The sequence below is a fragment of the Oncorhynchus gorbuscha genome, linkage group LG05, assembly GCF_021184085.1.
Source record: "Oncorhynchus gorbuscha isolate QuinsamMale2020 ecotype Even-year linkage group LG05, OgorEven_v1.0, whole genome shotgun sequence".
NCBI lineage: Eukaryota > Metazoa > Chordata > Actinopteri > Salmoniformes > Salmonidae > Oncorhynchus > Oncorhynchus gorbuscha.
In genome coordinates, this window is record NC_060177.1 from 88492858 (window position 1) to 88506217 (window position 13360).

The following is a 13360-nucleotide window of genomic DNA, read 5'->3' on the forward strand; positions in this document are numbered from 1 at the left end:
TTGATTTGAGCTATATGCTCTATTGGGTAAATAAATGAAATTTTTGACTGCTCTCCATACTGCGATGGGCTGTCTGTCCCCACCCTGAGCGTTGACGTGTCATCATGCAGAGGCCGTAGAGAAGACAGATTTAGATATTGCATATGATTGAACCGTTCCATTTCACACCATGCGGTTCATATAAATGATTTATTATAATTTACTGGTTTCTCACAGACATTTATAACGGGAAAAGGGAGGGGTTTTGAGCGGTAAATCTCGGTAACCGGGGTTCCCGCATTCAACCCTAATCTTAAACTCCTCTACATTTACTGGATTGTTTGAACAGTGCAGAAAGAGGCCTGTTATTTTTCTTCTCTTCAAGACCAGCAGTCATTTTAGGCACATCTATCTCTCCAGTGTTTAATTGCTAAATTGTAATTACTTCGCCACTTTTTTCAACAAACACATGTATTGCCTTAACTCCCTAAGTCTTGCCTCATTTGCACACACTTTCTATTGTGTTATTGACTGTAATGTTTGTTTATTCCATGTGTAACTCTGTGTTGTTGTTTGTGTCGAACTGCTTTGCTTTATCTTGGCCAGGTCGCAGTTGTAAATGAGAACTTGTTCTCAACTGGCCTACCTGGTTAAATAAATGTGAAATAAAAATATATATATTTAAAAAATGTAGGGGATCTAATTTTAGGCGTTTATTTTACGCCTGCTACGTTAGGTTACACTCGTAACAAGCATAACGAAACTTATATTAGGTTAAACAAGCCATACCAAATACGACACTCTCATGGACCTCCATTCAAGAAACTGCTCACTTGGTGAGCAAAAAAAAAACGTTATCTCTGGAAAAGACAGATTTTGGGCAGTTTGACCTCTTCCTTCTGACTGCAGTCAAAATTGAGTGACATTTGATCACGGTTTTTTCCATTTTTATCTTCATAATAAAACACTTTGGAAGGCGGCCCATTGTATTTTTGGAACTGGTAACACTATTTTAACGCCACTTCGATACCGAAGTGTATTTTGTAGCAGAATAGGAGGATTTACGCAGCAGGTTAGGATAATTAACGTAGCAGGTTATGCGACTGAGGCTAAGGTTAGGAAAGGGGATAGGATTAGCGAAAATGCTCTCCTAACCTGCTTTGAAAATCACGTTGTATCAAAGCGGAGTGAAAGGAGTGGGCGTGTTTGGTAAGGTTGAAGAAACCGACTGCAAACTGGAGGTGCATCTGCTACAGGAAAAAGGCGGATACTGATGTGGTTTTCCAACAGTAAGGCTCGGTGCAACATGGGAGTGTTGCCATTGTTTAGAAACGTAGTTTTTTTGTATTGCCGAAATAAACATGTCTCCAATCCCCAAATCACACATTTAAATATAGGTGTGTATATTGCAATCAATTGGGCAGCAACAGCCTGAAATATCACATTAATTTGTGCATATCCAATTTAATCATGAATATAGTTTCTTCCTGTCTCAGTCATGTATTTGGTCGCGTTTGTCAAACAATAACATTTATATAACGATTGATTGACGAATGCTTCCCACAATGTAGGCGAATTGCTGCAAATTGCAACGGCTGAGGAGCATGTCGACTGCAGTCGAAACTTCATGTCCTTTGATCACGTGGCTGGTGTAAAGTTCATGTAAGAGCAAGTCGGACAGTTTCTATTGGCATAATGCAACAGACTTTGGAATAGGCGGTGACCAACCATGGTCGCCGACTTGATAAAAATGACCCGCTCGAACGCGTCCAGCGTGTCGCTTTTTTTGGAACTGCGAAAGCAATCCGCCCTGTCTCCGCAGTGTATTCTGGGTACCCGCAGTAGATTCAAGATGGCGGCGAGCAGGAGACTGCACAAGGTAAATCTCATGATCGCACTATTTTCATATATCTATCAACATTTAAGCCGAATGGTTTTTATCTAAGTGCTTAGTCATTATTCAACCCAACGCTGCCACGATTTCGTCACGATGCGTATCCGTAACGTTGTGCGTTGAAATTAATGTCCCGCTAAAAGCGAGAAGTCACTCTTGTTTCGTTTACTAAGATAGCTTTCGTTAGCTAGTTAGGTTAGCCAGCTCAAACTATAGGGTGTATTCATTTACCTCTTACATCGGAAACAGTTTGAGAACCAAACATAGCGAACGAAACGGGGAGGGACCTACCTCCGTCTATCCAATAGAAACTCGTTTTTTTCCGTTGCAAAAAACGTTTGGAGCGAATCGTTTCAGTTGCAAAAAAACGTTTGGAGCGAATCGTTTCAGTTGCAAAAAACGTTTTGTAACACACCGTCAGACGGAACGGTTTGCCACAGAATCGGCGTAATTAAAAACACTCCTGATTTAGAAACACCGGTGTATATATATATATATATATATATATAAGCCAAAATTGAGGATCACAGCAGGGAAACGCAGTATGTAATGTTGCTCGCTAATATTTAGAACTGACACCAATCTCCAGGGTACAGAAGGGGAACAATACTTTGGCCACCTAACTAAACCCAATAAAGGCCGTTTCGCTTTACAATGTGACCCGAGTCACAAACACACATCTCATTGTCCCCCCCCAAAAAAATGTTTATAGAGGATTAAGCAAGTCGCACAACTGTTTCACTGTAACGTTTTCAAGTCAGCCCGGTTTATTATCAGTGCGACTTGTGAGCTACAGTCACGTTAACTGCTGTAACCTCAGCTAGTTATCTCGCCAGTCGGATAATGTTAGTACTTTATCCTTTATTAGAAACGAAACCGCGAGTGGTTAGCTAGTAAATAGCATTAACTATCACCGCACGTATGGTTGTGGAAGTACATTTAGTCAAGTGTTGTATTTGATATTTGTTTGTTGTTGTTGTCACTAACAGTAACCATTTTCTGTAGGTCTATAATAGACCTACGCTACTAGATAGATAGTCAGACAGATAGAAAATGTAGAAAATTAACTCATGGTGCAGTTAACTCATGGTGGTCATCGTGAAGGTTTGCTGCAGTAAACGAAACCGAAACGTTTTTCTACACCTAATTAATAATAAACACTCGGTAAACTGAATTGTGTGGGCCAAACAAAACGTGATTTAGTAAAAGCTTTCTGGCTTTCAGGTTTGTTTACGTCAACAAGACATGTCAATGCCATATTTGCTGTCATTCACAGACATTGATGCCTCACAGGCATAATGACTTGAATGACATTTGACTTGTTGTAGTGAATGTGGAGCCACAGTTAATTGGAAGTTCTCCTAACCTCTTCTAAGAGTAGGATTATACATTACACTTTATGTTCCTTCTCCTCATTGGAGGGGGTCACTTTACAGGCCATAATGTTGTATGTCGCTGTCTTTTTAGGAACTTGAAGAGATTCGCAAGTCTGGAATGAAAAACTTCCGAAACATTCAAGTGGATGAATCCAACATACTGACCTGGCAAGGTCTCATTGTCCCTGTAAGTGGTTTTATTCCTTATCATCGTCAATTCATGGCATCACAATTCTCTCGTGAAGGCTTTTAAAGTTCACAGAAGCCCTGTTGTAGTTACGGACCTTATAACATGTATGGAACGTGACACAGTTATACAGGATGCTCCTTGGATATGGTCATGGTCACACTAACTAACCGTGGTTTATTTTCTACACGTTACTCCTCCAGGACAACGCACCTTATGACAAGGGAGCTTTCAGGATCGAATTAATCTTCCCCGCCGAGTACCCCTTCAAGCCCCCCAAGATCACGTTCAAGACGAAGATCTACCACCCCAACATCGACGAGAAGGGACAGGTGTGTCTGCCTGTCATCAGCGCAGAGAACTGGAAGCCGGCCACCAAAACAGACCAAGGTGAGTGAGCCTCAGTCTCCCCATAGTCACTCTGGTGGGAGCGCGCTCAGCCCTCTGGGGGGAGCGCGCTCAGCCCTCTGGGGGGAGCGCGCTCAGCCCTCTGGGGGGAGCGCGCTCAGCCCTCTGGGGGGAGCGCGCTCAGCCCTCTGGGGGGAGCGCGCTCAGCCCTCTGGGGGGAGCGCGCTCAGCCCTCTGGGGGGAGCGCGCTCAGCCCTCTGGGGGGAGCGCGCTCAGCCCTCTGGGGGGAGCGCGCTCAGCCCTCTGGGGGGAGCGCGCTCAGCCCTCTGTTGGGAGAGCTGGAACATTAGCTTAAACTTTTACACAGTATATAACAGTGCTGAATTTTCCTGAAAGTTGACTTGCACATGCATGTCAAGTCAGGACTTAAATACCTCTCATTTGCCTAGAATGTAAATTATGTCTGCAATGCTTATGTTATTATTATTTTATTTTTTTACCTTTATTTAACTTGGCATTTCTTATTTTCAAATTCCCCTTCTAACCACTGGGCTACCTGCCTCCCCTTCTAACCACTGGGCTACCTGCCTCCCCCTTCTAACCACTGGGCTACCTGCCTCCCCCTTCTAACCACTGGGCTACCTGCCTCCCCCTCTAACCACTGGGCTACCTGCCTCCCTCTAACCACTGGGCTACTAACCTCTCCCTTCTAACCACTGGGCTACCTGCCTCCCCTTCTAACCACTGGGCTACCTGCCTCCCCCTTCTAACCACTGGGCTACCTGCCTCCCCCTTCTAACCACTGGGCTACCTGCCTCCCCCTTCTAACCACTGGGCTACCTGCCTCCCCCTTCTAACCACTGGGCTACCTGCCTCCCCCTTCTAACCACTGGGCTACCTAACCACTGGCTGCCTCCCCCCTTCTAACCACTGGCCTCCCCCTCTAACCACTGGCTGCCTCCCCCTCTAACCACTGGGCTACCTGCCCCCCTCTAACCACTGGGCTACCTGCCTCCCCCTCTAACCACTGGGCTACCTGCCTCCCCTTCTAACCACTGGGCTACCTGCCTCCCCCTCTAACCACTGGGCTACCTGCCTCCCCCTCTAACCACTGGGCTACCTGCCTCCCCTTCTAACCACTGGGCTACCTGCCTCCCCCTTCTAACCACTGGGCTACCTGCCTCCCCTTCTAACCACTGGGCTACCTGCCTCCCCTTCTAACCACTGGGCTACCTGCCTACCCCCTTCTAACCACTGGGCTACCTGCCTCCCCTTCTAACCACTGGGCTACCTGCCTCCCCTTCTAACCACTGGGCTACCTGCCTCCCCTTCTAACCACTGGGCTACCTGCCTCCCCCTTCTAACCACTGGGCTACCTGCCTCCCCCTTCTAACCACTGGGCTACCTGCCTCCCCCTTCTAACCACTGGGCTACCTGGGCCTGCCCCCTTCTAACCACTGGGCTACCTGCCTCCCCCTTCTAACCACTGGGCTACCTGCCTCCCCCTTCTAACCACTGGGCTACCTGCCTCCCCTTCTAACCACTGGGCTACCTGCCTCCCCCTTCTAACCACTGGGCTACCTGCCTCCCCCTTCTAACCACTGGGCTACCTGCCTCCCCCTTCTAACCACTGGGCTACCTGCCTCCCCTTCTAACCACTGGGCTACCTGCCTCCCCCTTCTAACCACTGGGCTACCTGCCTCCCCTTCTAACCACTGGGCTACCTGCCTCCCCCTTCTAACCACTGGGCTACCTGCCTGCCCCCCTAACCACCCCTTCTAACCACTGGGCTACCTGCCTCCCCCTTCTAACCACTGGGCTACCTGCCTCCCCTTCTAACCACTGGGCTACCTGCCTCCCCTTCTAACCACTGGGCTACCTGCCTCCCCTCTAACCACTGGGCTACCTGCCTCCCCTTCTAACCACTGGGCTACCTGCCTCCCCTCCCCTTCTAACCACTGGGCTACATGCCTCCCCTTCTAACCACTGGGCTACCTGCCTCCCCCTTCTAACCACTGGGCTACCTGCCTCCCCTTCTAACCACTGGGCTACCTGCCTCCCCCTTCTAACCACTGGGCTACCTGCCTCCCCTTCTATCCACTGGGCTACCTGCCTCCCCCTTCTAACCACTGGGCTACCTGCCTCCCCCTTCTAACCACTGGGCTACCTGCCTCCCCCTTCTAACCACTGGGCTACCTGCCTCCCCCTTCTAACCACTGGGCTACCTGCCTCCCCTTCTAACCACTGGGCTACCTGCCTCCCCTTCTAACCACTGGCTGCCTCCCCTCTAACCACTGGCTGCCTCCCCCTCTAACCACTGGGCTACCTGCCTCCCCCTCTAACCACTGGGCTACCTGCCTCCCCCTCTAACCACTGGGCTACCTGCCTCCCCCTTCTAACCACTGGGCTACCTGCCTCCCCTCTAACCACTGGGCTACCTGCCTCCCCCTCTAACCACTGGGCTACCTGCCTCCCCCTCTAACCACTGGGCTACCTGCCTCCCCTGTAATACCCTGACACTGGAGCAGATGACAGGAAAATAACACTTTCACTAGTCATTTCAGGTTCTCAATGTAACAATTGATTTTGTACTAATGCTTTTGTTTTCCCTGTCTATTCTGCAGTAATTCAGTCCCTGATTGCGTTGGTGAACGACCCCCAGCCAGAGCACCCTCTGAGGGCAGACTTAGCAGAAGAATATTCAAAGGACCGTAAAAAATTCTTTAAGAACGCAGAAGAGTTTACAAAGAAACATGGAGAAAGGAGACCAATGGACTGATTACTTGACCAGTGTGTAGCCCCCTCTCTCTCTCCCTTCCTCACCCCCACAACCAAATGTATGTCTTCTCCTTCCTTCTCTCTGTACCTTCCCCCACTCTCTCCTCCTCATCTCCCCACACATCCTCTCCTCCATTCTTCCCTCACACATACATGTCATCCTAGCAGCCTCACCTCAGCGCATGGCTGCCGACACAGCCTACCCTTTACACAGGACCCTGGATCAGACAGGTTTCTCCTCCTGGTGATAGCTCGAGGCCGTTACTAACTTTCTACTATTTTCTTAAATTAAAATGAAAAAAAAATTTGGTTAGATCACTTCCATGTTAAAGATGGTGAACTAATGAGGTTGGGGAGGGAGTAGAAGGAAATGATTAAAAAAAATCCAATGTTTTAGTTTGGCTGTTTGTTTAAAAAGAGGAAAAACAAGAAATCACAGCTTGAGTATCGTATGCCTCTTGTGGTAGCACTAATTTGTGGAAGGAGATTTTTCTGACAGAGAATGAAAAGTATGTTTCTGCTTTTCTTATTTTCTGTTTCCTGTTCTCTTGTCTCACCTTAGTCTTGTCACACCCCAAAATGAAACGTTATCTAGGTCCTGGAAGTGTGTGCTGAAATGTTATCTAGGTCCTGGAAGTGTGTGCTGAAACGTTATCTAGGTCCTGGAAGTGTGTGCTGAAACGTTATCTAGGCCCTGGAAGTGTGTGCTGAAACGTTATCTAGGCCCTGGAAGTGTGTGCTGAAACGTTATCTAGGTCCTGGAAGTGTGTGCTGAAATGTTATCTAGGTCCTGGAAGTGTGTGCTGAAATGTTATCTAGGTCCTGGAAGTGTGTGCTGAAACGTTATCTAGGCCCTGGAAGTGTGTGCTGAAACGTTATCTAGGCCCTGGAAGTGTGTGCTGAAATGTTTTTCCCTTCTGACTTCCCTGCTTCTGTAGTTGCACTGTTTTCTGTGGAACAAGCCGTTGTCCATCCCCCTCAGTTTGAAGCCAGTCCACTGAACAGACAAAATGCCAACCGATTTAATGAGCCAATATTGTCATCAGTTGTTACAATTACAAGTGTAATTACAAGTGTAATTGACTGGTGATGATTGTCTGTTTTTCTCCCCACTGGTCCAAAATGCCTTTATTTTTAGGTTTGGAAAACGGAAGAATACTCGATGTACTTCAGGTTCCATTATTTTCTGTTTATGAGGATGCCCCTCTTTGCATTGGACATATTTTCTCCATTTGCATTCTGAGACTTCCTTCTGAAATACTTTTGGCTATCTCCCTCTGTGTTTTATAAGGTCAGCTGTGTACTCCATCCACTGCAGTCTGCTCAAGACAAAAGTGTGGAAGTTAAAAACAATAGTTCTGACTCCTCACGTAATTGCTGTAAGTCTGTTATCCAGTCCGCTCATCATCGTCACTCCCACCCGTATTGTCAAACGGCACATACACATTTCAAAATCGGAACCGCCACCTCCTTTCTCTCTACATAAATATAATCTTGTCACCGTGAACCAAATCTTATTTGTCATCACGGAGAGACTAACTCACACCTATATATGTATATCTCAGTGGCTGATATAGCCACTGGAACAGAACACCCCCCCCAGGTCTTAGTGAAGGGTCAGACCTGACTGGGGCAACACCGGGGGACTGAAGTTAAGTCCAAAATGGCACCCTATTCCCTTTATAGGGTTCTGGCCAAATTGTAGGGCACTTATGTGCTGTGTTCATACGCAGTGCGCTATATATAGGGAATAGGGCTCTGGTCTATAGTAGTGTGCTATATAGGGCGCTGGTCTATAGTAGTGCGCTATATAGGGAATAGGGCTCTGGTCTATAGTAGTGCGCTAAATAGGGCGCTGGTCTATAGTAGTGCGCTATATAGGGCGCTGGTCTATAGTAGTGCGCTATATAGGGCGCTGGTCTATAGTAGTGCGCTATATAGGGCTCTGGTCTATAGTAGTGCGCTATATAGGGCGCTGGTCTATAGTAGTGCGCTATATAGGGCGCTGGTCTATAGTAGTGCGCTATATAGGGCGCTGGTCTATAGTAGTGCGCTATATAGGGCGCTGGTCTAAAGTAGTGCGCTATATAGGGAATAGGGCTCTGGTCTAAAGTAGTGCGCTATATAGGGAATAGGGCTCTGGTCTAAAGTAGTGCGCTATATAGGGAATAGGGCTCTGGTCTAAAGTAGTGCGCTATATAGGTAATAGGGCTCTGGTCTAAAGTAGTGCGCTATATAGGGAATAGGGCTCTGGTCTAAAGTAGTGCGCTATATAGGGAATAGGGCTCTGGTCTAAAGTAGTGCGCTATATAGGGAATAGGGCTCTGGTCTAAAGAAGTGCGCTATATAGGGAATAGGGCTCTGGTCTATAGTAGTGCGCTATATAGGGAATAGGGCTCTGGTCTAAAGTAGTGTGCTATATAGGGCTCTGGTCAACAGTAGTGTACTATATAGGGAATAGGGTGCCATTTTTGACACAGACTGATTTACATCAGTGACAGTGGTCCTATGTAACGGGTACCTTACACTGAGCTGTCTGTCTGCCAGTAGGGTGTAACAGGTACCTTACACTGAGCTGTTTGTCTGCCAGTAGGGTGTAACAGGTACCTTACACTGAGCTGTCTGTCTGCCAGTAGGGTGTAACAGCTGTGTGATTCAGTCCAATGTTTCATAATAAAGATGGCTAACCATTTGGTCCCATTGTCTGGCTGCTGTGAACTTGTCCATGTGGTTGGGTGAATGACTGCTGGGAGCTTGTCTGGCTGCTGGGAGCTTGTGGCTGGTTGGCTGGCTGCTGGGAGCTTGTCCATGTGGTTGGGTGAATGACTGCTGGGAGCTTGTCCCCTGTGGCTGGGTGTCTGGCTGCTGGGAGCTTGTCCCCTGTGGCTGGGTGTCTGGCTGCTGGGAGCTTGTCCCCTGTGGCTGGGTGTCTGGCTGCTGGGAGCTTGTCCCCTGTGGCTGGGTGTCTGGCTGCTGGGAGCTTGTCCCCTGTGGCTGGGTGTCTGGCTGCTGGGAGCTTGTCCCCTGTGGCTGGGTGTCTGGCTGCTGGGAGCTTGTCCCCTGTGGCTGGGTGTCTGGCTGCTGGGAGCTTGTCCCCTGTGACTGGGTGAATAAATGTGTTTGGAATGGGATCTTGTCCCTGTGGCTGGGTGTCTAGCTGCTGGGATCTTGTCCCTGTGACTGGGTGAATAAATGTGTTGTGGAATGGGATCTTGTCCCTGTGGCTGGGTGTCTAGCTGCTGGGATCTTGTCCCTGTGGCTGGGTGAATAAATGTGTATTGGAATGGAAACACTTTAACATGTTAGTTTTGGAGGGGCAGTGCAACATTTGTTGTTTAATAAAGTGTGTGTTTTTAAATTAATTTTCAACTGCAGTCCCTGGGCAAGATATACTGTCTGTGAAGGGGAAAGGCTCGATTCAACAATAGGTAAGTGAATGTGTAGGGATTCAGTTCCTTCTAGAAGATGTGAAGGGGAAAGGCTCGATTCAACAATAGGTAAGTGAATGTGTAGGGATTCAGTTCCTTCTAGAAGATGTGAAGGGGAAAGGCTCGATTCAACAATAGGTAAGTGAATGTGTAGGGATTCAGTTCCTTCTAGAAGATGTGAAGGGGAAAGGCTCGATTCAACAATAGGTAAGTGAATGTGTAGGGATTCAGTTCCTTCTAGAAGATGTGAAGGGGAAAGGCTCGATTCAACAATAGGTAAGTGAATGTGTAGGGATTCAGTTCCTTCTAGAAGATGTGAAGGCGGGACAACGTTTGTGGTCAGAGTGACACCACAGAAAGGCACATTTCCATAATAGCCTGGTCTGTATTTCAAATCAGGAAACAATGGACATAGCTGAAAATTATAGCCTACATTCACGTCAGTGGCCTGGCAAGGCGAACTGGGTGGGATAGTGTTCAGGCTTTTTAATTTGGCATCTAGTGAGACAACCTGCCACTAGAGGGCACCATACTCGAGTCACATTTTATTTAATTTTGTGTAAAATAGCAAAAGGAGTAAATACATTTACATTTAAATACACATTGATTAACAATAACTTCGCTATATACACAGGGTACCAGTACTGTGTTGATGTGCCGCTGTACGAGGTAATCGAGGTAGATAACTACAGATAAAATGCCTAGGCAACAAGATAGATAATAAACTGTAACAACAGTGTATGTGATGAGTCATACGTTATTGCAATAAGGGTCAATACCGAATGTTAAATAGTTAACCAATAGCTACTATACTGAACCAAAATATAAATGCAGTTCGTACTGTGTTGGTCCTGTTTCATGAGCTGAAATTAAAGATCCCAGACAATTTTCCATATGCACAAATAGATTATTTCTCTCAACTTTTGTGCACAAATGTCTTAACATTTCTCACTGTTAGTGAGCATTTCTCCTTTTGCCAAGATAATCCATCCACCTGACAGGTGTGGAATATCAAGAAGCTTATTAAACAGCATGATAATTACACAGGTGCACCTTGTGCTGGGGACAAAATGCCACTCTAAAATGTGCCGTTTTTTTCACACACAATGCCACCGATGTCTCAAGTTTTGAGGGAGCGTGCAATTGGCATGCTGACTGCAGAAATATCCACTAGAACTGTTGCCGGAGAATTTCATGTTCATTTCTCTACTATAAGCCGCCTCCAACATTGTTTTAGAGAATTTAGCAGTACGTCCAAACGGCCTCACAACCGCAGACCACGTCTAACCATGCCAGCCCAGGGACCTCTTCACCGGCAGTATCGTCTGAGCCCAGCCACCTTGAACAGCTGGTGAAACAGGAGTATTTATGTCTGTAATAAAGTCCTTTTGTGGGGAAATACTCAGTGGGTGGGGCCTGGCTCCCAAATGGGTGGGCCTATACCCTCCCAGGTCCACCCATGGTTGCGCCCCTGACCAATCATGTGAAAGCCATAGATTAGGACTTAATGAATTTATTTTAAAAATACTGAGTTGTTTATATGAACTGTAATTCAGTCAAATCATTGAAATTGTTGCATGTTGTGTTTATATTTTTGTCCAGTATATTTAGTAGTGTTATGGCTTGGGGGGCAGAAGCTGTTCAGGGTCCTGTTGGTTCCAGATGCTTCGGGACTGCTTGCAGTGCAGTAGCAGAGAGAAAAGGTCTATGAATTGGGTGGCTGGAATATTTGCCCATTTTTAGGGCCTTCCTCTGACACGGCCTGGTATAGAGGTCATAGACTGCAGTGAGCTGGGCCCCAGTGATGTTTTTTAAATTGTATTTTATTTCACCTTTATTTAACCAGGTAGGCCAGTTGAGAACAAGTTCTCATTTGCAACTGCGACCTGGCCAAGATAAAGCAAAGCAGTTGGACAACAAACAACACAAGAGTTACACATGGAAGAAACAAACATACAGTCAATAATACAATTTATAAAAAGAAAAGTCTATATACGGTGAGTGGAAATGAGGAAAGATAAGATGAGTCCATGGTGGCGAAGTAATTAAAATATAGCAATTAAACACTGAAATGGTAGATGTGCAGAAGATGAATGTGCAAGTAGACTGAGGCGTACCCACAATCCTCTAGCGCCTTACGGTCAGATGCCAAGCAGTTGCCATACCAAACAGGTGATGCAGACAGTCGAGATGCTCTCAATGGTTCAGCTGTAGAACTTTGAGGATCTGGAGCCCATGCCGAATCTTTTCAGTCTCCTAAAGGGAGGAGAGGTGTTGTGCCCTCTTCACAATTGTGTTGGTGTGTGTGGACCATGATAATTCCTTAGTGATGTGGACACCGAGGAACTTGAAGTTCTCGACCTGTTCCACTGCAGCCCCGTCGATGTGGATGGGGGACTGCTCAGCCCTCCTTTTCCTGTAGTCCACAATCAGCTCCTTTGTCTTCCTGATGTTGAGGGAGTGGTTGTTGTCCTGGCACCACACTGCCAGGTCTCTCTGTGATGTTACCTACCCTTATCGACTGTGGGCAGCCTGTCAGGAAGTCCAGGATCCAGAGGGAGGTGTTCAGTCCCAGCGTCTTTAGTTTAGTGATGAGCTTTGAGGGCGCTGTCGTCAATGAACAGCATTCTCACATAGGTGTTCATTTTGTCCAGGTGAGAAAGGGCAGCGTGGAGTGGAATAGAGATTACATCATCTGGGGATCTGTTGGGGCGGTATGCAAATTGGATTGGGTCTAGGGTTTCTGGAATAATGGTGTCGATGTGAGCCATGACCAGCCTTTTAAAGGACTTCATGGCTACAGATGTGAGTGCTACAGGGCGGGTAGTCATTTAGACAGGTTACCTTGGTGTTCTTGGACACGGACTGTAAACCTCTCATTGACAACATTTGACTGATGACGTCTCACTAACAACATCTCACTGACAACATCTCACTGAAGATATCTCACTGACAACATCTCACTAACAACATCTCACTAACAACATCTCACTGACAACATCTCACTAACAACATCTCACTAACATCTCACTAACAACATCTCACTGACAACATCTCACTGAAGATATCTCACTAACAACATCTCACAAACAACATCTCACTAACAACATCTCACTAACAACATCTCACTAACAACATCTCACTGAAGACCTCTCAAAACATATTGATACAACAGTACCTAAGACGGGGAGAAGTCTGTCCATAATAAAGTGCTGCTCTGTCTCAACAACACTGTCAACAAGGCAGGTCCTACAGGCCCTAGTTTCTACCTACCTCACAGCCCTATCAACAAGGCAGGTCCTACAGGCCCTAGTTTCTACCTACCTCACAGCCCTATCAACAAGGCAGGTCCTACAGGCCCTAGTTTCTA

At 46.8% G+C, this 13360-nt stretch overlaps 1 protein-coding gene across 1 annotated transcript; it reads left to right on the plus strand.

Moving 5' to 3' along the window:
* Positions 1-1708: 1708 nt before the first annotated feature.
* LOC124035310 (ubiquitin-conjugating enzyme E2 L3-like) lies at positions 1709-7650 on the plus strand. The gene is made up of 4 exons (XM_046348774.1): positions 1709-1858; positions 3341-3436; positions 3640-3826; positions 6409-7650. The coding sequence occupies exons 1-4, from the start codon at positions 1709-1711 to the stop codon at positions 6561-6563; spliced, it is 588 nt and encodes a 195-aa protein (XP_046204730.1). The 3' UTR covers positions 6564-7650.
* The last annotated feature ends 5710 nt before the right edge of the window (positions 7651-13360 follow it).

Bases quoted from the DNA above. Each gene is read 5' to 3' on its own strand.
- LOC124035310 (XM_046348774.1), top strand. From the start codon at position 1,709: ATGGTCGCCGACTTGATAAAAATGACCCGCTCGAACGCGTCCAGCGTG. The intron at 3,437-3,639 runs GTAAGTGGTTTT...TTACTCCTCCAG, and splicing joins GGCAAGGTCTCATTGTCCCT to GACAACGCACCTTATGACAA. The intron at 3,827-6,408 runs GTGAGTGAGCCT...TCTATTCTGCAG, and splicing joins GGCCACCAAAACAGACCAAG to TAATTCAGTCCCTGATTGCG.